At 41.1% G+C, this 26,508-nt stretch overlaps 3 protein-coding genes across 13 annotated transcripts in view; 1 reads left to right on the top strand and 2 right to left on the bottom strand.

Moving 5' to 3' along the window:
• Window positions 1-317: 317 nt before the first annotated feature.
• LOC147796405 (lectin BRA-3-like) lies at window positions 318-1,776 on the bottom strand. The gene has a single exon (XM_087147505.1). It carries the CDS (start codon window positions 1,460-1,462, stop codon window positions 605-607), a length of 858 nt encoding a protein of 285 aa, XP_087003631.1. The 5' UTR covers window positions 1,463-1,776; the 3' UTR covers window positions 318-604.
• A 3,478-nt stretch (window positions 1,777-5,254) lies between these two features.
• LOC110985283 (DNA fragmentation factor subunit beta-like) lies at window positions 5,255-15,186 on the top strand. Its single transcript, XM_022246211.2, has 6 exons — window positions 5,255-5,428; window positions 8,574-8,703; window positions 9,315-9,509; window positions 9,884-9,963; window positions 10,359-10,642; window positions 11,122-15,186. The coding sequence occupies exons 1-6, from the start codon at window positions 5,318-5,320 to the stop codon at window positions 11,315-11,317; spliced, it is 996 nt and encodes a 331-aa protein (XP_022101903.2). The 5' UTR covers window positions 5,255-5,317; the 3' UTR covers window positions 11,318-15,186.
• Window positions 15,183-26,508, bottom strand: part of LOC110985244 (kinesin-like protein KIF1A) — a 103,059-nt gene continuing 91,733 nt past the window's right edge. For 10 of the 11 annotated variants that reach the window (XM_022246128.2, XM_022246138.2, XM_022246139.2 and 7 more), the window contains 3 exons: window positions 24,850-25,172; window positions 23,411-23,603; window positions 15,183-22,820 (listed from right to left, as the gene is read on the bottom strand). In XM_022246128.2, coding sequence (XP_022101820.2) covers window positions 22,659-22,820; window positions 23,411-23,603; window positions 24,850-25,172 — 678 coding nt within the window. In that variant the 3' untranslated portion in view covers window positions 15,183-22,658. The remainder of the gene's footprint in view (window positions 22,821-23,410; window positions 23,604-24,849; window positions 25,173-26,508) is intronic. The other variant, XM_022246134.2, reaches the window with a different exon arrangement.

Genomic DNA, 26,508 nt, shown 5'->3' with positions numbered 1-26,508 from the left:
TCGAAGGATTCCCCAACGGACCTGAGGGATGTACATACCGGTAACCAATGGCATTGTCCCACAGGTTTAAGCACTTATAAAGTGTGTTGAAGACGGTTAAATATCAGACGTGTAGGTGTTACAAAATTAATGATTGGTGCAAACACAGAGTCTTGATTGAAACTGTTTTAGCATGCGCTTTTTACAGCTGTCATTTAAAAAGAATCACAAAGGTAAAAGTGCATTAGTAATCGGAAATTCTTTCGGAGTGGTTTTCAGGAGCTTGAAATAAACACCACGAGGCCATGCCCTATCAAAGCAAAGACGAGGTCGGTGCATACTGCTGCAATTTGTATTTATTCCAGAAAGAACATTTATAACAATGTCATTGCGAGTGATTTGGTGAGGTACTCACGTGTTAGTCAACTGTTGGCAACGCTTTCCATAAGGTAAATTTCAATTATCAAGACTTCGAATTCGACCCTTTTTGTACTAGCTCTTTCAGACGCAATCAAGCAGATGCATGTCTACCATTTATGGCACTAAACAGATTCACGCAAGGAGAAAGCATCACGTCTGATTACATCAAATTCAGAATATAAGACTATAAGTACATGTAAATGTTTTACAAATCTATTCCATAGCAGTTCTCCATTTTCCTTGCAGTTTCGCTGGCTACCGGTACCTCTTGCTTCGTGGCGTTGTTGAGCTGGCACACCACCTTCCCTCGCCTTTGCTCCAGGAGATTGAAGGAGCGGCATCGCGGCTCTGCTAGACACGCTTTGCTGCATCTCACCATGCCTTTAGCCGGCAGCTCCTTCATGACATGACCAAAGAGGCACGGGGCGATAATACGGCCGTTGCCGCTTATCTGAAGGCAGCGTGTCGGGTTGCAGTTGACGACAGGGAGCTCGCACATCGCGTATCTGGAATTGGTACAGCGCTGATTTCCCCACTCGCCATTTTCAAGCATCAAGCCACAATCGGACCCTTTGTGGTTGCTGGGTCGCCCTCCTACCCAGTTCTGGTAGGTGCCGGTCTCATCATCCCTCAGCGGGCAGTTCTGCCACTGGCCATCGTGGTCAAGATCATGGCAATCGATCCAGATGCCTTCGTGTCCAGGAGGAAACACTAGTTGAGATAACTTCAACACAAATGCTTGCTCCCTGCGGGAGTTTGGCACTGCAAGATCTGCTTGAGATGCCGCGCAGATGCTGGATGCTTTGTGCCAGTCCATCAGCTTAGCCACTGCCCGGTAGCAGGACTCTCCATATCGCTGCCAGCCAAGAGGGCAAATAGCAGCCATGGTAGTACAGATGACAACTACGAACGCATAGATAGCAGCTTGAAACACGAGAAAACAAACCAGTTTCATGATTTGTTTTCGAGTAGCTTTACGGTTGCCGCAATTTTTTTCTGATTTAACGAGTAGTGGTGTGTGAATGGTATTCGCTCCCTCGCGGTAAAACGCTATTTCGACCATTAATTCTGCGTTGACGAGCACCAAGGACTGGTGCGGAGAATCATTCGCTTGACTGCAACAGAGAAGATTCGTTTGATTGCAACTAGGAAGAAGCTAACGGAGAGATTCTTTGTTGTTTGGTTACCGGTGTTGTCGTCCAGGAAACGAGACAAAACTGGCATATTAAAATACCTCGCAAAAACTTTGAGGTGCGTCAGATGCATCTGCGTACTAGTTCTCATCATTACGACTACTGCGTGTGGCAAGGTCTCATAGGCCTACCATTGAGAATAATAAATGCAGTTGTGACGTTGTATTTGGTCTCTCATAGTAACGTTACACTGCGCTGCAGAATCATGCATAAATAAACTACAAAGATTTCAAATGTCAAATTCACACACCTCAGTTTTTCCCCACATCTTGTGTTATTTTTTCCACGCTTCGGCAGAACATCAAATACTAACACTTTCGAACGAATTCATCCTTAATGAGGCTGTGCTTTACCCAAATAACGTACATAACGTACATAATACTTGATGTAGCTCCTCACAGGAGCTGTGGAAACACAGCTAATTTGATAATATAATAAAATATTTTCTTAATTGTGATGCCAAATAAAATTCATTAAAAATTTCATTACCAAGTTTAACTCAGTTTCCTTTAGAAAGTCTTCTTTTAGACAGTCCGCATGACCGCCTCCCCAAAATGAAAAACAGTACAGGCATGTATACGCTTTGGCATACACTCCCCTCGTGAGGGAACGCTATCGCTTAAAATAATTAGCATAAAATGATACCAAAGGGAAGGCACCAGAGGCTTAAAAAAGGAACCAAATGTGTACTGTACATCTGTTGACACGATGTTATCATGAGCGTAGAAATGTATCCTGCATAATTATACGAAGTCTGCGACATCGCATGTGGTTCTTTATATGGCCCGGAGCTCAACTACCATCGTCGATACCAATACGTATGGCTCGATGGCAGCACATATTAGGCGTACATTCAAGATATTGAACTAAAAGGGCCAACACAGGGTCAAAGGCAAAATCATGGGCCATCCATTCGACCAACATAGCCAAAGCTAAAAACTTACGAAGTGCGTACAGCGTTGCATAGCAACACCAATATTCACATGCAAGCTGATAATCTGATCACAGATTACTTTCATTGGGAATAGGCGGATTTACAAAATATTCATTTTCTTTTATGTATGCTGTATGTATGACTTCAGAGTTTGTCTTTTCGAAAATGTATGCATGGGCTACGTGTATGGCTCTCGTGTCTTTATCGGTGTTATCAAATACAGAGTTGTTTCAAACTTCCTGGCTGGTAAAATCTCATACGCCTGATTAGTTGCAGTCTTTCAGCTGGGGTGGAGCTTCCAAAGACACCCGCTGAAGTCATTTCATTGAGATTTGAGTCGATGAAGAGATGAGGAATTCTTTTTAGGTTCCGTCGACTGCCTTAAAGCAAGTTGTAGGCCACAGTGTATTTGTACCAGTGTGTGCCGGAACTGAAACTCAAACAGGCATTCTATGATAAGGCCCACAAAGCACACAGACAGCGCGAAGTATTGTTTCATAGCAGGGCCAGACAGTAGGCCTACGTGATATTGAAAACAAATGACGCAGACCATGTAATATAACCTCATGGCTGAGGAGGAATCGCTGATGTGTGATCTAGCGTGCTAAAAAGAAGTTGATTAGGCCCTACACAAAGGTGGAGTTGGATAATCTCTAGTAAGTAGGGACACTGGCTGAGGGTGAAACCGGAGTCCTGACCTACCACCCCATCAAACATCGACAAGGAACACGATTATCTAATGATGGATACCACGATCAACCAGATCAAGTGGCACAAGTAGAGCACGAGATAATTAAACCAACTTCGTCATCGTCTACGCTGCTACGCTCATATTTTGATCATTTTCTCTGCTAATCGTATCTCAAGCCAGAAAGGGACATATCACTCATCGAAGCATTGATCGACATTTATCTGAACGTAGAATACCAGGGAGCTTCTACAGGGTACATCTGAAATAATCACCAATGGACCTAAGGGAAGAATGCAGACTGTCAGCTTGAGCAATTGAGTCGGTCAAGTTCTTCGCTAACCGGCTCGCCGTGGCCGGGGACGTGCGCAGCAACAAAGCCGTTCTCATATGCATATACCCGCAGACGATCGAGAAAAGGACAAAATGACCAAAAATTTCATTCATAACTGCTTGCCCAACATTAAGATGTCGCCGGTGCGACAGATGTTGATTCCCCTGAGCACCAAGCTATTTTCGAGGTTTAAACAGTTGCATCGGCCTGGGGAGGCGCGAGGTCCAAAAGTGCCAGCTGTGCGGACTGCTATTGGAGCCTTTTGTAGCACGTACACTGGGTGATTGTTAGGGATGGAATCTAGGAGCAGAACTGTTAGCTCGTATTCAGTCTGAAAGTATCGGGCCAAACGGGTCCTTCCAATCGCTCTGTTTTGCAATGGGGTGTAGGATGATCAATTTTCCAAATGGAGATGGGCCTCATAACTCTTTTGAGGGGTGATTTTCTCTGGAGAGAAATATTTTCAAAAGTCCTTTGGCATGTACGGTACTTGCCTATAGCTATTTGCTAATGAAGCAACCTGCGGCCATTTTCGTGGCGGCAAAATATTGCAGTGCGGGATGGAAATGCATTACACACACGTTGTAGCTTACTGTGATTACACCGAAAAAGTGCCAAAAGTGCTGTAAAAAAGAATTTTATTATTTTTGAATGGGAATGGATAATTTAAAAAAAATAAAATGTCTATAACAACCAACGAAATTGATATTAGTGTACTTTTTTAGTGCTCGGTGCCGATTCTTTGCCAACGAAATAGGAATGTATGAAATTTAAGTGGACTATTAGATTGCCAGTGGTCTTATATGTTGATTTTGACATTAATCTTTTAATATCCTTAAGTTTAAGAAACTGTCCTTAGTTTAAAATTGACTTATTCAGCTTTCCTCTCCAAGTTTTGCTCGATTAAATGAAAAGAAACTATGTCTGATATGGGTTAAAAATCTGCCTGCCCAGAATACATCTTTCTTATGTTTTTATTGCTTTTATTACTAATTGATTTCTTTTATACCATGAACCTTTATTAATTTTAACCATTCGTTCTTATTGCAGTCAGACTTTCTATTTTTGATTTATTTGTCAATAATTGTTTATACAAGTAAACGATTGAATTTTACCTTTATTCATGTTTTCATCGGGCATGTTTATTTTTCATAATTTTTTACTTTTTTCAATAATTTAGTTATTTTTTCAGTAATTTTTGTTTTATTATATTTTGGCATGCTGTTTTTGATAGATTTAAATGTGAATTATCACTCCTTGTGCCAGACCTGTTTGACTACCATTTTTTCCATATTCATTGAAATTTCCTCTAATAATATTTCTTACATGAATATAATATAGAACTTTAATGAACATATGTAATTTAAATGTCGTAAATTTTCATGATATTTTTAGCATACGTTGAAAGTCCAGCTATAGTACTCCCCATACGGGAATGGTACACCACGTACGGCCTTTTGCCACACGCAGTCGGCGGGCGGGTTCCTAATTCACTTTCGCAACCGCTGCCTGCCATCCAGATTTGTAGGTCATTGGTTAAGCCCCTGAAAATTGAAAGGAAAATGAAAGATGATTTTTCCTGATTGTTTAATTAAGTTTGTATTTTTATCCCTTTTTTCTATAGCAGCTTACTTACTCTTCAGGTCTGCAACCTTTAAAAAAAAAACTTGCACTATGCAGCGCCCTCAAGAGTTGAGATCTTCATCAGCGTCAATAATACCTGTAATATTTTGCGAGGGGTACGGCGTAGGCATCGCCTTCATCGGAAAATGCAAGTGGGTAAACCTCTTAAAATCAGGGGAGTTTCGGATGCAACAAAGATTGGAATTGTTGCTGACACTTTGGAAAAGGCGTTGAAGAAAGGATGTGAAAAATTAAAGGTGAGATAGTGAAATAATTTGGGATATTCGAGACTCAAGAAACTTAGCCCCGCTAGTGTGGCCCATGGCACGGACTCTCACTCCCGCTCCATCCGTAGCCACAGTACACATCCGTATACGCAATTTCGTGTCGGCGTTCTGAAAATTTTCAGCGCACCCACCTATCATCGTGGGTGCAATTTCTTTTGCACACACAGATGATTTTACTCATGTTGTTCTGGTATTTTCCAGTCTTTTTGCCTTCACCCATTCAATCTCATGGGCTCACTTTCACAGTCGCCATCTTTAAAAAAAAGTTGTAGAACATAAGGGTCCAGTCCACTAATTCAAGCCCCATTGAAAACAGTGCAAAATCAGCACCGTTCAGGGCCCAATAGCATGCACGCCAACATCCCTGAGATTTCTGAAACACAAATGAAATTCTTGTCTGGTCACTTATCTTTCAATTTCTTTTCAATTTTTTGTGGGTTAACCAATTACATGTACATTTTTAATTATTCCCACAAAACAAAATCACCCCCCAAAAAGTGATTTTTCCGAAGTCTGATTGCAGCCATTTTTCAAGTGGCAACCCTCAACTTTCTCGGGCACTTAGGACCATTTTTCAACCGTAGTTTTCAGCCCTTCTGCCCTCATATGAAAGCTCAAAGACCCAGGGAGTTGATCCTGGCAACGATTTACACAATCTCACCATTTTGGGGGCCAAACAATCTCCTTTTTCAAAAGATACTGTGGGGGCACTTTTAATGCTAATGAGCTGGTCAGAAATTCTCACTTAAATGAGTGGTCTGCACCCATAATGTCACTTGACCCCTCATTGTCTCGACGGCTGTTCCATGTCAAGACATATCTAATACACGGACTGAGCGATAAGATACATGTACCAATCATTGCCAATGGGCTCTTCCAAAACTTTGGCAGCAGTTTACATGTAAATGTCATGACATGGAACAGCCACCGAGACGATGAGGGGTCAAGTGACTTAATGTTCAACAACAACAATTGCGCCCACGATGATAAGTGGGTGCGCTGAAAATTTTCAGTACGCCGACACGAAATTGCCTCTATGGATGTGTACTGTGGCTAAGGATGGAGTGGGAGTGAGAGTCCGTGCCACACTTGTGGGGCTACAAGAAACTGTACATACATGTACGTAGGCCCTAGCCATGTAAGCCCGACTAGTGCGGCACGGACCATCGCTACCACTCCATCCTTGCCTTGGCCACACATCGGTATAGCCTAAGCAATTTTAGTGTCAGCGTAGTGAAATTTTCGGCGCACCCTCTTATAATCGTACGCACAATTTTTTTTTTTCACACACAAATGATCCTTGGTCTCTCCGCTTTCTAATGACCATTTATTGAATGATTTCCCTGACGTTGTTCTGGAATTTTCCAGTCTTTTTGCCTTTAGGCCTACCCATTCAATCTCACTGTCGCACTCTCACACGCAATCTTTAAATTAAAATGAGTCTGTTGAACTTTATAAGTCACTTGGCCCCGGCTGGCAGACGGTTGTTCCATGTCAAAACATATCTTATATACAACTGAAGTTTCACGGACAGAGCGATTGTGCAGGTAAGTTTATTTGGTAGAGTTCTTGACATGGAACAGCCGTCTGCGAGGGTCCGTGCCACAATAGTGGGGCTTACATGTAGGCCTACAGTGATGTACCCCGGGCCCCAAACGGTTACCCCCAGAACTGTGGGGGTCGACATGGTCCGATGTTTGCCATGCTCCCAGCTCCATGAGTGTGGCGGGCATCAAACAGCCGTGGTAGGCCTAGGCTACATGGATAGGGCCCATAGCCTGAGGCCCACCGTCCTGCTTAGTATGAGCACTGTGATAGACTAAGGCCGTGTCCGAAACGGGCTTCCAGAGCTACGGCTAGGTCTATTGTCTATGCGTCTCCACGCATTTCCAATTGAGCGAAGACCTAGACCTAGCTCTAGACGAGAGATGCAGATGCAGCCTAACATGTAGACATGTCATACTTAAGGAAGAAATCGCATCAACCATCATGTATTGTGTAGGCCTAGGCCTTTTTCCCCCTTGGAAACAGAGCAATTCAAGCCACGTGTAAATAAACCAATTTCCCGTTCCGTCGCCATAGCGCCCCAGCACGATGAAGTGAATAAAGCTGGAGGGGAACAAATTGTCTACAGCAATAACAATCGCGAGCAGCAATTTGCAACGTTCTTGTCATGAATTAGTTCCCTACTATTACATGTAAATCTTTTGAGCATGCACGTACATGAAATGTAAAAATGGCTTATAATCTAGGCCCTGTGATCACATGGTGATGGAGAAATCCTAAGCCAGTTCACATGGCTGAGCTCGAGCGTAAGAAGTCTGACAAACGTAGACCCTACAAATGCCTTTTGAAACATTTGGACGATACCAATCGCCTTTTTTTTTAACATTTGAACAATTATCCAAAATGGTGAATCATAGGGTCCAATTGGACTGAGCATTAGCTACAATGTACAGGAGGCCCATTGTACACTGTTACTGGTACATGACTAATTTTTTTCATGTAATATTTTTTCTTTCACGTTTTTCTGCTCTCAGGTCTCAGTCCACATGGTCCAATCACATACACATACATGTACATACATGTACATGTATCCCCATCCAGGTCTTGCATCAAGTCCGAGGGACATTGGGGGACAGATTGTATTGGTTTCTGAAAATAATTGTCCAGGTGTGAAAGAATCATAGACAGTTCCCTCTTCTGCAATTTATATACCGGTATCCCCATTGTGAAGATTGTTGTAGTATCAAAGCAGAGGCGAAAGAAGACACTAAACCTAGTCATGCTATATCCTTCCATGATCTCTAAAATGCTGGCGCTTTCAATATCTGTGAAAAGAGTAACGAAGCAAGAAAAAGTCAGAGTAAATAAGAGCATGCACCGACATGTTCGTATTTTCCATTGTTCTATTGATTCAGGTTCATGTACATGTAGGAAGCTTCAGTCTGCAGAAAAAAGCTTGTTACATGTCTACATATACATGTACATGTTTAGGCATTTTTCCCCAACAAGGCTTCCAGACATACATGCACCTTTGTACTTACCATACAAACCAGATATTTAGATTGGAAACTCAGTCTACGTTTGTGTTGGCTTTGTGTTTTACATGTAGTTACCACAGAAGGGTGCAAAGATTTGCCTCGAAGCGGATGGAACGCTTGTAATGGATGAGGATTACTTCCAAACTTTAGCCAGCAACACATGTCTGGTGATTGTGGGGAGCGGTCAGTCCTGGGCGGGAGGTAAAAATATCAATAAAGCCAAGAGTTAAAAAAGTCTGCTCCATCTACGTACATATGTAAATGTAAATTTAGGTTTTATTTGATGAAGGAGATAGCCTTTTACCAAGTTGGCAGAAAGAGTTCCAGGACTCTTTGTTGAAGTAGAATCAGTTGGGGCACAAGTTACTTTTTTGGCCTCATCATAAGGCCTTTCAATCAAGATTCTTGAGAATGCACTTTTTATTTCCTAGCCCCCTCCCCCCAAAATGATTTTTTTCCAATTTGTTTCAGTTATTCTTCCATTCCGAATATTCCAAAAAGTTTGCAGCAGTTTTTGTATTGTTCTGTTTTTGTAATTCTTTTCAAAAGTGACAATGTGTCATTGTATAATGGCTTAGCCATATTGTTATTCATCACTTATACACAAAATGTTTTCAAAACATGAAACCAACAACAATTCATACGTGTACTTGTACTTAAGTAGCATCTTTTATTTCCACTGTCTTTTTTTTGAATAACAGTTTTTTAGTTACATCTGATGAAAATCAGGGTTTTTTTTTATGAAATGACACATCTCCTTCTTGGAATGGGCCACATCTGAATTTAACAGTATTTCCTTTTCATTTCCCAAGGCCTTGATGCAGTCAAGCGTAATATCCAGGCAGTGCTTGACACGCTGGCTCAGAGCAATAGTGTAAGGAATGAAGTCACTGACCTCCTCCAGGGGGAGCCGTCAGATATTCATCAGCTGCTAGTGACGTTTGTCAGTATGCTGCAGGGAAACATCGAGGCCGAGAGACGAGACGAGGATCCTGAATGGTTCGATGGTAGGCTTGTAGATAAGAGCCGAAATGTTTGTGCTTTGAAAAAACATTGGATAAAAAAAGGGATTTAATTTTGATTCAGTTAATTTAACTCAACAGTGCTGTTATGAAATCTGTTGGATTCACTCAAGTGTGGAGAACAATTAAAGATATCCTGTACATGTACTGTGCATGTGGTTTATGGCTGGTACAAAGATGTATATGTGTGTGTGGCTTTGCACGGTAGCCATCTTGAAGAGTCATTGTTTTGTTCAACAAGGAAACTTCCTTTGTACATACCCGTGGAACAAAAGTTCAGGCCTACAAGATGGCAGCCATGTAAACCCTCTATTAAGTTATTTTAGACTCACACATGAACATTTATATATCCTTGGTAGGTTTGGAGGAGCGTTTCAAAACGAAGTCAGATGTGATGTTCGTCAAGGCACAGGAGAGAGTCCGAGGCTATTTTTCAAAGGTGCAGTATGCTTATCTCTCTGTTATCGTTACATGTACATGTAATCAATGATTACATTGGCAGCCTCTTGTAATAAATTGTTTCAAATTTGAAATGGACACATGCATTTACCGTATACAGCATGGCGCGATTGAAACTTAACCTTGGAATGTGAAATTCTTTTCACATTTTTTGTCCTTCTGAGGAATTTATTTTCATTTCACAAAATGTAAAAACACAGTGGGGAAATATTTTCATGCTTACATTTGTACATGTGCAATGCGAATGTGGATGTGAAGGCCATTTTCTTTATTTTGCAAAATGTCCCGTAATTTCCTACTCCATTTCCCTCTGTTAACTTTCGTTTGCAATGTATTGTGCATTTAAGACCCCATTCGATTTCACTGTTTTTACAGACAAAAGAAATGTTAACAAAAAAAGGGAAAACGTACTCCATGGCAGCGAAAAAACAACGAGACAAGGTTATCCAAGACTTGAAGGGCGACCTTAAAAACAACGAATTCCACGGGGTGTACTTCAAGAGGAATTCGTACCACAGGGACCGTCTGTGTAATCGCATGGGGTGGTTCCAGTGTGAGGGGCGATATGACGAGACGTCAGGCTGTTACCGTCATAGGATCAACCCATACAGGAACAAGGAAAGCATGGTTCTCTTCAGCACCTGGAACTTGGATCATGTGTAAGTCGGTGACACGGTCGATGCTGTGTCTGCTGACATTTTGCATCCTAAACCAATCATGAATGCATCCATCCACATCTTATGTAGCATGGAACAGCGCTACGATTTGTGAAAAACCCCTTGAGATTGGACCCTGCTTTATTGTTGATCACAGTTTGCCTGAAAATTTATGGACAAAGAAAAGTCAGCTGTTTGAATAAGCAATCCTACAGTCTGAAAGAAAATATATGAAACAGTGATGCAGTCATTGAAACGTGTGAGCCTAGCTCGTACTTTGTCTTAGAAACTCAGCTTTAAGGTGCATTTTATGTTGTAAAAGTAGAACTTGTGCCTACATGTATATCTGTTAGTGTTATACTGCTTTCGCAAAATCTCATGAAATGGAATGGACCACAAATCTCTTTGGTTACCAGGTAGCAAACTTGTTTCTTTTTGGCAACTTTGATTTACGGCATTCTCTTGGCACTCCCGTCCCTCAGAATTGAGAAGAGCCGGTCAGTGATACCAGGGCTGGAGGAAGCCATCCGCAATTGCCCTCAAAACAAGAAGGTCAACGTCCAGTACTTCTACGATCTGCTCTTCACCAGAAAGAACCTGAAACTGGTGGACATCCGCTGCCACAAGAAGGGTGTCCACACAGGCAAGGTACAGAAGAGACGCTTCTACCTGAATTGAATGGGCCCAGTGAGATGACTCTAGAAATTCAAGGACTGTGGAGGTATTTGACTTGCACACTAACCGTAGAGGGCGCTCTCTCCCGGATACCACGGTTTGAGAGTGCACTAAGCTTTGATGGGTCTGTTGAAATTCCCCATTGCTTTGATGAGGTTTGCAAAACTTCATAATGATTCCTTTTCACAGCGATGCCAGTGGGTTCTCAGTCCGGGACCAGAACATTCTCAGTGGTAAAAAAATACAGTAAACTCTGACTAAGTCAGCATCTCGCGACCCATCACTTCGTCCAAGTCGGCCGCTTGACAGAAGTCCCTATCGTCTGTAATGCATTTCCATTGAAAATTTCATTTCTAATTCGACATTTATAGGTCGTCATTTCGTTTAAGTCAGCATGTTTTTCTTGGTCCCTTTCCCCCAAACCACAAAAATTCCTTTTTGTGAGTCGGCATTAAGAAAATTGTGCTTCGGTATCAGTTTCCTTTGCTGCGGTTGCCAAGAAGTGTGCACGCGCGGCCAGCATGAGTACATCAATACCAGTAACCCCGTTAGTGCTACACGCATGCGTTCTGTCCATTTTGGGGGTCGCCTTATTGAACATAGTCTGGTTCCCTGCCCAAAGATTCCTTGGTAATGATTCGTCAGGTAGTCAGAATCATCAGGTCTGGTATCCAGACTGTATTGAACAAATTTAACCAATGCGCGTGCGTGGATGAGTGTACGTTTTCTGTACCGTAACTATATCATGCACATGTATGTACTGCACTGTTGAGTCCTGATGCGACATGCAAGTGGCGTGCCATCCTTGTGCCATCCATCCTCAAGGGCAATTATCGAATTTGCAGCCTGTGAGGAAAATAATCAAAAACGAATTTGCGGGGATCAACCATGGAGGTAGAAATAAACCAGGGCAAATCAGAGCCACTGAATTAGTGCAAGGAATCATAATGTACATAGACAATACATGTGTACATGCAAGACGGCAAAATGACGACTTACGGCGCAAGTCAGCATTTGTGTATTAAAGCCGACATAATTTTTTGAGTACCGAGAGTGTAGACTTAGTGGGAGTTTACTGTAGGTTTAAAATACAGGTAAAATGCGCACGCTCGCAAACTCCGGCGAGAACGTGAATTTGCATTATGTATATACATGTACTGGAGTCATTCTTGAGATGATTGCTTAGACCCTTTAATTCTTCAGGCTAGTTTTGGAAGGGTGAACAACAAATGCTTTTGGAGGTGATAGGGTTAAAGAAATCTTTCCCTAGATTTGTGTGAAATTTTACATTTTATATGAGAGCGACAAGTCTGGCTCTGCATTTGAAGGTAAATCATGGCATTGTAATCAGTGGCTTTACATGAATTTTTGTAGGATTTATAATCTTTTAATAGAAATCAGTGTGAAAAATTTTCTTAACCTAGGACCAAGTCTCATGAATTATATGAGTATCTGTACACAGTCTTTGCAAAAATGAGATATTTTACTGGTTTTGAACTAATAATTTGATGAATTTCAAAGTCTATCGTGGTTTTTATCAGGTAACATTGTAAATAATATCAGATTTTTATCAGGTAACTTTGTAGACAATATCTAAAGATATTTGGTCGTATTTTTATAGTATTTTTGATAAAAGCATCATCTTGATGCCTGTACTGGTGCAGGTAAAAATTCAACCAGATGGGATTAGGCCCCCCCAAAGTCTCTGCTTCCCTGTCATTATGCACGTCACCATAGACCTGCGCATCGGCAAAATAGTTTTTTAAATTTTTTTATTTGGTATAAAACAATGTCCAGAAGCTGCCAAACGTGGTTGATTGACTGGAATCCTGCTACTGCGTAAATTTGACCTGTTTTAGATGGGGTAGTTTTAGATAGGGTATGGTTGAGTATATGTGAAGGAGTCCCTATAGGCATCATTACATTTAGTCGGGCACTCTTTTTCAGATGAAATTTATGTATTATACACAAAATTTACGTCTTGGAACCAGACAAACGAGGTGGTCTGACGTCCTGTGCACATCTACAAGCTGAAATAGCTTTTAAACAGCAGTGAGGGGGCCAGTGCTTTTCAGCGTTGGTAGCGGTGGCGTATGCAGCAAGGTATGAGACAGAGAGAACCCCCCCCTGCTTTGTGTTGGTCATTGTCTCGCAGGAATCTGGGGAATTCCTTTCAGACATCTTGGGGGGATGTGTTAAGTAACAATAGTCTGGAATGTGTGTAGGGATCGGACATGTTGGGGGGTACCCCTCAGTCTCATTTCTTGCTGGGTATAAGCGGTGGTATGTACATGTACACATGGTACAGGCACATATGCGTACACATTTCTATGGGGAAAAAAGCTGGAGCCAGCCCTTGGTCAGAAAGAGGAGACTTTTTGGGGGGAACCTTACAACACATGTAGGGCGAGACACCAGCAAAATTGGTACATGTATATACATGTAGATGCACTGTAATCTTTTTTTGAGCTAAGGTCTTTTTGAAAGGCCTGATGATTACCCCAGTGATAACTGTTTCTTAATAATGAGCTTACCCAAGCGTTATTAAATTGAAAATGGCAATAGCTTTTTACAGGAGTTTTATCTGTGAATGTACGTGGAAAATAAAGCAAGTTGAACAGATTTGTTTCGTATTGAAAAAGCACTAATTTGAATTCTGCATTTCCCATAAATCAAGGAATGATTTTTTTTTTTGTAACAGTGCCAGATATTGTTTTGTCATTTTGCCTAAGGGCAGTGATACTGTTGGGATTCATAAGAGTGAGTGAGATTTTTTCTGACATTGAAGATCCTAGTATTATGTAAACTACTTTTAATTTTACACATGTAACTTTCCCATTTGAAGTTTTTCAGTGGAAAAACGTATAAAATGTCTTACATCATGGTGTTCTTTCTCGGGTCATCAAGCCAAAAATATATTTTAAAATACATGAATAGGTACCTGTATGTCTTAAAAGGATGGACCAAAATGATTGATACAAGAGTCAGGCAAATTCAGTCTTTCAATGTTTACAGCCAAAGGTTGTTCTAAAATGGCAAAATGTAAACCTTGTAGTATAGTAAAGTCAGATAAGGTTATGTTCCTTTGTCTTCTTTCCAGATTGCATGAAAAGGAACATTTTTGATTTCACTGTTCTCAAACATTCAGTTGAATGAAACTCTGTTTTCTTTTGATTTCAAACAAAATATTGCTGCAATGTATCACTTTCATCTTTCATTTTACTGTAAAGTTGTAAATGGTCTGCTTGGAGTTAAACATCACATGTATTTTCAAGTTGAGTACTAAGAGGATTTTGTTTTAAATGTTACCTGTGGATATCTACATAATAGAGACCTATGTGCAGTGTACATGTATATTACACAGTATAGAACTGTTGATAGACAGTGTCACATTTGAATAAGGATTTAGCAATGCAATTAGACCTCTGTTGTAATGACACCACACTTTGTTTACCTGTGGACTTTCCTATGGAGTTAAAGGAACTGTGGGCCCTAACTGGCCGCATAAAGTGCATGTGTATGAACGTATGTAAGTTCCTTTTTTGGCTAGTCTGATTCAAGGTGGCATTGGTCCATGCACAATACTAGGTATTTCCACGTACAAGGCTGCAATGTTTACGGAATATACATGTAGTATGTTTATTATACAAACATGTATGGAGACTGGTGATTAAGGACTGGATTATCTGCAAAATGTAAACTGTAATTTGAAAGCTGTTCTGGCTGCGGTTAACTACTGGCCAACTTTGGTGTATCAGTTCTGTTAAACATGTTTAATGATGAATTATATACATGTTGTACGTGTTTTGTGAAGGCTTTAGCCAACCATACACAGAACACTGAAATAAATCAAAGCGGAAAGCTGCAGTTCATGTACACATGTAAGCTCATGCTTTTTATTGAGTTTGTGTTCATGTACATGGCCCCATAGCATTTTATTTTTGGCATAAAATTCTACTTATTCTTAGAGCACACATAACATAGACTTTATACATGTAAGTGATTAGTACTCAGGAAGGTGGGCCTGATGTCTTTCTCTGCGAAATTTGTCGGGGGCTCTACGTTTCAACATGTTGTGGTCAGATCTGGAGATTGGGTAAAAGAATCAACTGGCTGCGGCTAGGACTAATACATGTGTGTGTCTATGGAAAGCTTGTGGCTTTCATAGATGGAGCAGGTGTTTCTAGCCATAGTCATTACATTTTGAAATAGCCTAAAAAGACATGTACCTACATTATACATGTACATGGTCAGAAGAGTCCTACGCCAACTTGAGTGTGGATTTTGTGGCAACCTTATACGTACCTAGGTATGCATCTGTGAACAAATGAAGTCCACGCAAGGCAGGTCGTGAGGACCTTGCCCAGGACCTGGCTTACGGACCTTTTGTGGACTGAGCCAGGTCCACACAGGGTCACCCCCTTGCTGGAAAATAGGTTTGCAACGTATTTTCGGGGTTAGGATTTTACCTAGAGGAGGGGGTGTCAATGAAACCATCAAATAAAAGCCAGCTTCAAAGAGTGTTCACAGTGCCAGAAAACTAAGAATTTTCACCGAGTGTATTTTTAAAATCAAAGAAAGTCCACACTAGGAAGGTAACATCAGCGTTTTGGACGTTTGTGCATGTGTGCATTTTCACAACTGTGTATAGAAACTGTATGCAATCGAGGTAGGGAACCAGGCTCTCAGCGTCTTTGTTGTGTACAAATGCATGTGCCTCGATCAGGTTTTGCCTTTGGTCGCTGACAGACTGGTACACGTTGCAAATCATACTTCAACAGACTGTGAAACCTTTTGCCCTGCCGTGCACTGACCATAACAGTTTGTATTTGCTTGTGCCAAGAAATTACCATAAATGAAATACACGTACAGTTAACCTCAGGAAGTTTGGAATTTGATTTGGCAGATTTTTTTGGGGGGGGGGCTCAAAATGTCCCCCATCATGGTTGGGAGCTACACAGAATCTTGACGTTTTGTACTTGGATATGAGTATTCATTAGTCAAGTGTGGAGAAAAATCAATTCAAAATAATTAACTTTATGTTACAATTTTGCAAATAATGCTTCTACCGTATTTGCACCCTAATTTCAATTGTAAATAAACAAAATAATTGATTCACCAATATCAATACTTCCAACACCCAGAAGTGGCAGTGAACAACAAAATAATACACCTTACTTTGGTTTTTGCTTAATTGAAATACAAAATGGTAAATAATACCTCAAGCTGTAACTTAAACAAGGTTTTAATTCAAGAATATCAAAGACTGTCCAGACCAAGGCTGTCAGAGATAAGGAACATCACCTCGCTGAGGAGAAACAAGTCCTTTTTTTAAAGCAAAAACGTTAACAAGAAACAAAAACCCTACTTGGTCTTGCAGCTGGAAATGTTCCGAAACCCTGTTTGTGAAATCAAGAACTCTGAAGAAAAACTGAAGAGCTTGTTTTCCCCGTCACTTGAAGTGTTACCTTTAATAATCAACACCCTAAGAACACCCTTGTTTGTGTGGGGTACATGTACATGTAGTACACCCTTTAAGTGAGCATTTTTAATACATTTTGGAGGATAGAGGGGGAAAAAAGCATTATCAATCCACAGATCTTTTTGCTTTTGTACAATTGCTTCAACAATCTCTTCAATACCTTAAAAAATATAATTCGTTGTTTGTAGGTCAAAAGTTATTTATTTTTAAAAGTTTACTTGGGTTCCATGACTGATTCCTCAAGTTATTCAGACCTATAGTTAACTCTTACTACATTTTCAAATTCCTCTGGACTACACTGTGATTATTATCAAAAGCTGGCTACATTGCGACATTTGTCACCAAGAAGTTTAATAATGCACACATGATCTATTCATCAACCACAAAACCGTGTTCTCTAAATGCAGTGATTCCATTTCCAACTCTAAAGTACAATCAATTCGTGTTGGTTATCTAATGTGATCCTGGGGATATGTTTATCGTTATGCTAGAGACGACACAGAAATCTACATCTACTAGAAATGTTAGTGTTTTTGATATTGCAGGGTTTCCTATCCATTATACCTGCATTCGTTTCCAAAACCAATGAATTAAAAAACAAGGTTTCTCAGCTTTCGTATTTGCACCAAACATGGCAAGACATTTTGTTTCACCAAACAACTAATTGTGGCCACAAACGATCACATGAGCCCCAAACACATCTACATTTCAATCCACTATATAGTTATAATACTGTAATTTATTTCGTTGATCGTCACATTTCTCCTCTCTATGTAGCCCCAAATTAAAACATCACCATTTAGAATCTACTTCTATCCTCGACAGCCATTAATTTTTTTTTTCTAGGAAACCTTGCCTGTGAAACCTTTCTTATGCTTCGGGTAAAATCAGGATTAGTCAACACTTTGCAACATTGTACTCTTTGGACAGAAGTTACCTTTAAAATCCTTTGTCCGTGTCCGTAGAAGTAGCATATTTCATTACAGCCTGAAATTCTGACTATCTTCTAAGCAGCACATAAATACAAACATGTACAGGTTGACATACATTGGCCTATACATTCGCTAATGCTACAGTAAGAAAATAAAATTTGGACTTGTTAAAACTCGGGACACACTATCGTTACATTCCAATAAGTAACAAGTAATCCTTACTGCATGCCCAAGAATTGAGTTTTACATGTACTTTAAAGACATGAACATTGCACCTATGCATATTTGCCACTTTCATTGCTTTTGCGTACGAATTGCAATGGCACACAACAATAATCATTACCGATGTTGCTATTTCAAAATTAAAAATCAAGTCAACGTCAGCAGCGGTAATTAAATGAGGCAACAGTACCTGCAATAACTTATTTCAAATAACTACTTTGTGCCGTGATATTATACAGCTCTTAAAATTAAATGTGGAGGCTTCCATAAAACAAGATCGGTGTGCGATAAAAAATCATTAACAAATTCTTTGTACAATTTTGTCTTCTCTTGGTCATTAAATAAAAAGAAGTATTAATGCAAAACATTCACAGAACTAAAAAATCAGTGAATTGTGCAGAAAGACCAGCGTCGTCATTACAGTGGTTAAATACACCCACAGTTCTAAGTAATACATGCTAAACTAATAGAAAAATTGTAGAGGCATCACAGGAACCGGGGCATTGTAATAGGAAAAATCATGGAAATGTACGCTGAAGGAACGTTTTGTGCCATGTTTTCTCCAGAAATAATACAGACTTGAGCTCTTGGCTGCCAAATCCTCTTGTAAAACAACTGTTCCCCTCCTAAAATCTGCCAACCATTGTTTGCACCTTGTCACCCCTAGGTCAAGTTGAAGGCGTGTAAAGGTGTCTCAGGCAGCCATCAACGGACCCATAGTTACACGAGGAACAAAACCAGAAGATTGCAAGAGTTGATCTGTGTGGGAGGGAAGAAACTGGAAACCTGGGGAAAACCCCTCACGGCAAAGGAAAGATTCAGCAAACACCTACATATACTGGTAACTTGGGCCGGGAATAAAACCAGAGCTACACATGAATATGCTGACCCCTTCAGAAATCGTTAGGTTACCATGAACCATTTTCAAGGTAATTTCAGCACATGGAGAAAGATTAGTTAGCCAGCAAAATTACCCTTAGAAACATCCTTTGTGTGGTTATCAATGAAAATCTGATTACCTCACCAACTGTTGGCAGCAGGTGCTGTTAGATGTTGATCGACACCCACAAAGAGGCCTGTGACCAATACTCCCCTAGTGCTGGTGGTGTACATTTACATGAAGCTTTTAATAAAAATCTCTGACAAATCCCTTCCAGAGTAAGTTCAACAAGCCCTGGGTAAACATCCTTGGAGCATCCTCCAGGGATCGGTATCACCACAATAATGGCCTGACTTTGATCGGAATTAAAGGGATCAGATGTTCATAGTGGTGAGAGGCGAGCGCTTTTCAGACAAACCACCTGTGCGCTGGCTATCATCCAATTAAGTAGTAATGTAGGTGGTTGCAATTAATCATCCAAGGTCATGATGCTTGAACACTTTCTGTGACCTTCCTCCCCGTGTTTGCTTCTTTCAATTTTAACATTTTGGTAAAAGACTGCTCACAGCACAGGCTATTGCTTAACCTGATTTCCCCCCCCCCCAGATCCACAGAATAATTCAGTGCTGTCTAGATCTACGATATGCTAGCATCAGAGAATCCGCGGAAACAAGTGCTCAGTTAAACTTGTACATGGCAAGCCAATTTGCATAAAAATACTCATATATATATAGATCACAACAGAAACCGCCATTTTGTATTCTCCTTAGTATTTTCACATTTCCTAGTTTATATGTACACGTACGACTAAATGCCCCCGCAATGAAATTTCACTGATTGTACAACAACACACATTATTTACACTGCATTTCTGTGATCGTCAACTGTGTGCATATTCAGGTACACGATCGTCCATGAGTAAATTTTGACGATACCAGAACAGTAACCACAACATCCAATACACAAACATTCACGACATTTAACAGGTCAAATTATTCTGGCTTTCTTCTTTTCCTTTCTTTTTACAATTGCCGAAATCTGTGTGATGGAGGGAAGATTCCTCTGCACAACTCTGCAGAAGGCGCAAAGCCGAGGCTTATTGAAAACGCTAGAACTGGAGCCGACCAACCACAGATGAGAAGCACTGGCAACAAACAAGACAACCCTTACTCTGAGACAATGGAGGTGACTCTACTAGTTTGAAATGGAATGGATGGGTATTTCATAATGGAAATCATTTTGTACCACCACGTCATGGACTCCATCTTTGCCTCCAAACGTTCTGATCTCATACTGACTTTGACCAGTGCTGTCCTTCTCAATCAATGCTACAATCATGACAATAAAGAAAACAATAAACAATAAACAAACAAATGAAAAATGAAAAGACTGATGAGAGCTCTGACAGGTGGCCAACTCTCAGTCGATAGGACAGGACCACATCCGACACAATCTCCCTCCATCCGCACAGAATTTCATCAGTGAAAGACTTGATTTTTTCCCCCTTCCATAACTGTACATTCATAATTACCAACAGGCCTAAGTCTACAGTTAACAATCAAGGTACGGTACATGTGCACGCGTATACACTCACAGGGCAAGCTACAACTTTGTGCAAAGGATTCATCCCTTGCCAAATAAGTCTACGGTGAAAGTACTACTCTTGTGTGGAGCTAAGACAGAACTAAAACTAATTACAGAAACCTCTCTGGATTTACACGTATTCATCATTGGTGTGCTAAACTGCATGTAACCTAAACCCACACAGCTCCTATTGATGCACTCTGATTTATCCTAGAACATGTAGAAAAACCCAACTGCAGTCATGTGCAAAGCTTGCTGAATGCAACCGAATTTGATGACATGTGATGCTTACCGAATCCAAGAGAATCTTACAATGGTAATATGTACGGCCTGTTACCGGGGGAACATGTAAATCCAGCAGAATCTGAGTAACAGCGAAAGCCTGCTGAACCCAACACCCAAGCCTGCTGAATCTGTCACACTCACTGGATCAAACAAAATCCAAGCAGAACAAAATGTGCTGAATCCAACAGAATCTAATGGAATTCTCAGCTTGTTGACACTGTAAGAATCCAACATGTGAAGCCTAACAAGTTAGACTGAATCTTAAAAAGTATAGACTGCTGAATCCAACAAAATCCTACAAAATTTAGCCAGCTGAATCTTGAAGAATAAGACAAGTGACACCTGCTGAAAAACTGAATCCACAACTTCCAAAGAGTAGGAATCAAATGAAATCCCTTAACGGAATCTCACAACAGTGTACAACTTGCTTAATCCAACGAATCCCACAACAGAGTGCAGCTTGCGGAATCCAGCAGACTCCCACAATAGTGTATAGCTTGCTGATTCCAACAGAATCCCAGAAATATGCAGCTTGCTGAATACAACAGAATCCTGCAAATATGCACTACATGCTGACCCCAAGAAATCCTATAACACCATGCAGCTTGCTGAAACCAAGTTTCTCACAATAGTGTACAGCTGGCTTCATCCGATAGTATCCCTAAAAATTGTGATCTTGCTGAATCCAGAAAAACCCAGCAACACAAAGAAGTGTGAAGCCCACTAAATGAAGGCAATCCCATAAAAGTGAACTTTGACCCAAACCAAATCCAACAGATTCCACCCAGTTCACATGCAACAAATGTTGACCCACCAGGATCGGTAAACTTTGTTGTCAATCCAATCCAAGCAATCCATGTGATTAACTCGCCGTTTTGCTGATCAGTTTCATTTGTGAGGCTTAGGCATAGTTCTCTCTTTTCGAGGTCCATGTACTGTACCACACTTTGAGCATGTTCAGCATGTTTGACGACCGACTACAGGAAAAAACGTACCAGTTATCACCTGTGCAGTTGAAAGATGGCCTTTCTGGTGCAAAAGATTGATTTATTAAGTAGTCGAATTCTGTTATATCAACAACAGGTACGAGTGATACTGTTTGACATCCCGGAAAACAAACACAAAAACCAGTCAATACCCTGCATGATACCCCCTTACACTGACCCTGCAAACATTTCTCAAAATGTCTCCTCCATTGAAACATGCCTTCAGAAATCAGTTTCTCAACAGGACATACAGGTATGTACATGTATTAGTGGTGAACCCAGTCATTCAAAGCACTTGTTCTCAGACTACTGACCAAGAGAGAGACTGAGAGAAAACTATCGTACCCACACCCTTATAAATTTCTTTTTTTTAACGTCAGATATTGAGCCCTTGAGAAGTTCAAGACCGATGTTAAGAACACGTGAATAAATCTTTATGTGAATGAATCTTTACGTGAATGAATCTTTATGAGATGTTGAGACACAATGTAAAGAATTTCTGGAACAGAGATATTTTTATGACCAATGGCTGGCTCACGGTATGGCCTTACTTGCACATCGTCCTAGGTTACCAGAACCCCTAACATGACTAAATTCTGGTTGATTTACACTAGAAAACTAGGTCACCACATAGAGAATATTTTGGTCAACGTTTTCTTTTTCACAGAATGACTCAGTTTTCACTGGTTACCTAAACTGACATCAAATTATTATATACAATTCACTGGACTCTTATTTTTACATAGAGACAAGTTGCAGGTTATCAATGTACAGCACTTTTACTTGTGTTTAAAGGAAATTGTTGTAGGGGTTATGGTACCTCTATGCTCTACGGGTTAAACTACGATTCTGAATTTGGCAACATTTTCAGTTGGGCAGACTTTGGACAAGGCTGCCAGTTGATAACAGACCTTTTGATTGGATTGGACAAGCCGGAAGTAGACCAAGTGCAAACATCCAATCAACTGCATCCTCACACTTTGAGCTGGGTGGCCAAGCGGCGAGAGAGCTTGGATCTGATTGAGCCGGCCAGGAGTGGGTTGAAGGCATACAGCCAATCGAAGACGTCCTTGTCGCCGATGGTTTGCAAGAGGAAGCCACGATACTTTGTGATGACTGAGAACGTGTTTGGAGTCTGCGTACAAGTGAAAACAAAACGCGGCCTTGAATATTTACACATTGGAAAAACTCACATGAAAAGCTGGAAAATGTTCCAACACAAACAAATGAAACTTATAAATTTTTCACACCTTGCCAAAGCAGAATGAACCCAGTTCAGCATTTGAAAACAGAGATTTGGTCTAAATATTGGATTTTTGCCCTTCCCGGCGTGTATTTTTAACACTGTATACTCAGTGTATGCCCCCGAAGGCTTATGAAAATAACCACAAGCATACTTGGGTGGGACTCAAACCCACGACCTCCTAGTTACTAGTGCAGATGTCTTAACCACTCGACCACCGAACTTGCCGGTGTCGGCTGGCTGGTTCGAATCAGATGTAGCAGAGGGTACCGCTCTCTTTGAAATAGAAATTAGGTCATTCAAAAACAAAGTACCCGTGTGAATTGGGACCTCGTACCGGTAAGTGAATGCCGCTGCTCCTGAATGACCTTGTATGCCCTTCATTTTGGGCATGCGCTGTTGGAACATCAAACTGGCTCTTTTTGCATGGTTCAACGCAACCCTTCCCCCTTGGGATTTTGGGTTTATTTCCTCCGACCTACCCTCAGCATAGCCTGCTGGTCTTCGCTGTACTCTATCTGTGCCGTGGCAAGGTTGATCAAGCTTCTCTCAATGGGGTCTTTGTCGCTGTCGTAGATGAAGACGTACGGGCGGCGGACGACCACGTAGCGCATCACCCAGCCTGCTGTCTTCTCCTCGAGGAAGTTCAGGTAGCCTCTCCTTGACACAACAGGACTGAAAATAAAGCACAGCAAATATGCATTGTCAAGACATCCTTCAGTGTGAAAACCCTCTCCAAGCAACAACTTACACACGCACAGGGGACATTTGTTTTCCAACTCTGAAACCTTCCAATCTCCCTGAACACAAGAGAATGGCAGGACTTTCTGAAACTTGGCAAGTAACCAGAGCGTAATGCATGTATGTGCATGTACTCACGGAAAACGGGAACCTGGAATTTATTTATTCAGTAAAGAACATAACTACAAACTTTCAAAGACTGTTCAATCAATGAGTACCTTGTTACCTTTTTTCAGTTTTATCCTGCAACACAGTATTTTTTAAAAGGAGTAATAACATACATTTCCAACTAATCAGTTGCAAATAAAACGTAACTTGTTTTGCAACCAGATAACTGGGTAACTGGCTATTCAGTCAGTGGGGCTGACCTTAATAAAGAAGATTTTCGCTTTCAAAAAAGCAAGCTCCAGTGGCAAAGTCTGACAAGCAACTTTATGGGTCCTAACATGAGGTTGGGGCACAGTTTGTAACGTTGTCAATTGTTACATAAGTTCTGTAAAAATGAACAGTTATTTCCCTGCCTGTGGATTCCAAATTAACATTGTTATACATCTTGCAAGGCTGAATGCAGAGGTGTGTGTTATTTTTACAGAGTACAGTAAATGACCTACTCTACAGGTCATGACAGGTGGTAAAAGTTACCCATGTAACAAGGACACCTTCAGTAACTGTGCCCCAACCTCATGGAATGACTCACATACCACATACACTGACTCATCATTTGAACAGTGTTTTTATAACAAACTTCTCAACAACCATGTAGTTTATATTTATTTATCTATATTTTGATGTACAGCACCTGGGAGCAGCTTGATGGATAGGGCACTTTATAAATGTCAATTATTCTTATCAAAACGTCACATTTTACAACACTCAAGGGTGTGCCCATGAAGAACATTTGCTGAACACAGAGACAAGGTTCAAGTACAACACACGATTCACTCACAAAAACCTGTTGGATTTTGTGCGTACCAGAAAAATGGAGGATTGATGTCAGCCGAAGGTGATTAAGTACTCCAGTGCAAACTGGTGAACTGAGAAATACATTTGGACTAACAAGTATTTTCCTTGATCCAACCACTCAACCTTATTTTGAAACAAAAATCGAAATTTTAAAGCAAAGTTGATAATTCCTAACTGCCCTTAAACAAACAGTGTTGTTATTGTTTGTTGACAATACCTGACACGGATTTCTTCCACCTCTGGCACAAACATCCCCTTGCTTCCTTTCTTCAACTTGCCGGCATCTCCCGCGGTGGCCGCCGCCGCCTCCTGTCCCTGTATCCCCGGCAGATCGGTGGGCACCTGTAGCTTGCGGGTCCCGGGGCCCAGTAGTTGCAGGTCCTGCATGGAGCTGGAGGAGGGCATGGGCTCGTCCGGGGTTGTAACCTCTTGACCCTGGCTGCTGGTCACCCCAGCAGTGCCGGTGGCGGCTGCAGTGGATGCGTTGGCCTCGTTGCGGTCATCGGGTGTCTGCAAGGTGACAGTGGGTGGCTCAGAAGTCTGGATTTGGGGTCAAAGGGTGGGGCAGGGTGGGGTGGTGCAGGTTAGGGTTGGATGGTGTTACAAAAGCACACAGCAACGAGTATGTTAGTGTGTTAGTCATGTTAGTGAAATGTGCAGTAATACAACAAGTTTCAATGTTTTTGATCATCATCTTTAAATTCAAAACTTTGAAAACTTAAAGATATGACTATTAACCATCCTTTTCATGAGTAATTGCACATTCCATCAATTGAGGCTTTTGGAGGTAATGTGGTGTACAGTCACAAAAAAAGCCTTTTTTCAGTCCTGCAACATTTATTGTCCATATCCCATTCCCAACATACTTTACATTTAAGTGCTTACAGTATACAAGTTTGACCACTTGCCGCCGGGGATTCTGGTTTCGGCCACGTGTTCTTTATATGCATAGCCAAGGTCTCCGAAATCGGACAAAGGGAACTGGGCCTTGTAACAAACGATCGTACTCAAAACAAAAGACCAGGTTGCTGTGAATAACCAAAATCTTTTCACTGTCAATAGTGGAGACAATCCAGCCTTGTTTTGAAACAGTATACATGTACCATGGTTTGGGGCATTCAGTGCGGGCAGATTACCACCTGTGACAAAGGCGCTCCACCACTGCAGCGATGTGCCATACAGCACCACTGCACGCAAATTTGGCCCCTATTGAAAAGAGGTCAGCAGCGCACTGTGCCAGGTTCGTGAGCAAAAGAAAATTACATGACACTGCACAATCTGGGCTCTTTTTACAAGGCGGCAAGCCTGGCTGATATACTCAAGCATCAATAAATGTTATCTGTCAGATGAGAGTAGAACCAGACAGTCCTTCGTGTGGGTGTAAGTGTCCAGTAAATGAAGATAGGAATTTTTAAACAATTTTGAAAACAGAAAAAAAAAATGAAAATTACCCCATCCCAGCATCATCAACATTCATAAATGTCCCCGGCGTGATGTGGTTAACAGGATTTCGATCTGGTCCATGGAACCCAGTGACTTGTACTTTGTTAATATTAGTTATCACATGAGCGTGACTAGAACACAGAATAATGCAGTACTTCTGTGTCCCGTATACCAGGATGCCAAAGGCTGAGTGGTATACGGGACACAGATGCACTACAACTGTGTTTCATAAGCGTGAGTGTGATAACAAAATTATCTTCAGCAAACTTCATGCACAGTAAAGAGGTTGTAAGGGCCTAAATGTATGTGCGCACAAGCACCACCTTTGAATTTATAGTAAATTTTAAAGTTGTCTGTTTGCTTTTAGCGTAAAAATAGCGTAATGCATGGAGTTAGAACAGCGCATTAGGAGGGGTTTGACAGGGAACGTGCA

This window comes from Acanthaster planci, linkage group LG16 (genome assembly GCF_054643075.1).
Source record: "Acanthaster planci isolate LZ-2023a linkage group LG16, COTS_SCS, whole genome shotgun sequence".
NCBI classification, from domain to species: domain Eukaryota; kingdom Metazoa; phylum Echinodermata; class Asteroidea; order Valvatida; family Acanthasteridae; genus Acanthaster; species Acanthaster planci.
This window is presented reverse-complemented; position numbering and strand designations above follow the sequence as displayed.

Excerpts from the sequence above, each read along its gene's own strand:
- LOC147796405 (XM_087147505.1), bottom strand. The coding sequence starts at position 1,462 with ATGGTCGAAATAGCGTTTTACCGCGAGGGAGCGAATACCATTCACACA.
- LOC110985283 (XM_022246211.2), top strand. The coding sequence starts at position 5,318 with ATGCAAGTGGGTAAACCTCTTAAAATCAGGGGAGTTTCGGATGCAACA. Across the intron at positions 9,964-10,358 it reads TCCGAGGCTATTTTTCAAAG|ACAAAAGAAATGTTAACAAA; the intron begins GTGCAGTATGCT and ends CTGTTTTTACAG. Across the intron at positions 10,643-11,121 it reads ACCTGGAACTTGGATCATGT|AATTGAGAAGAGCCGGTCAG; the intron begins GTAAGTCGGTGA and ends CCCGTCCCTCAG.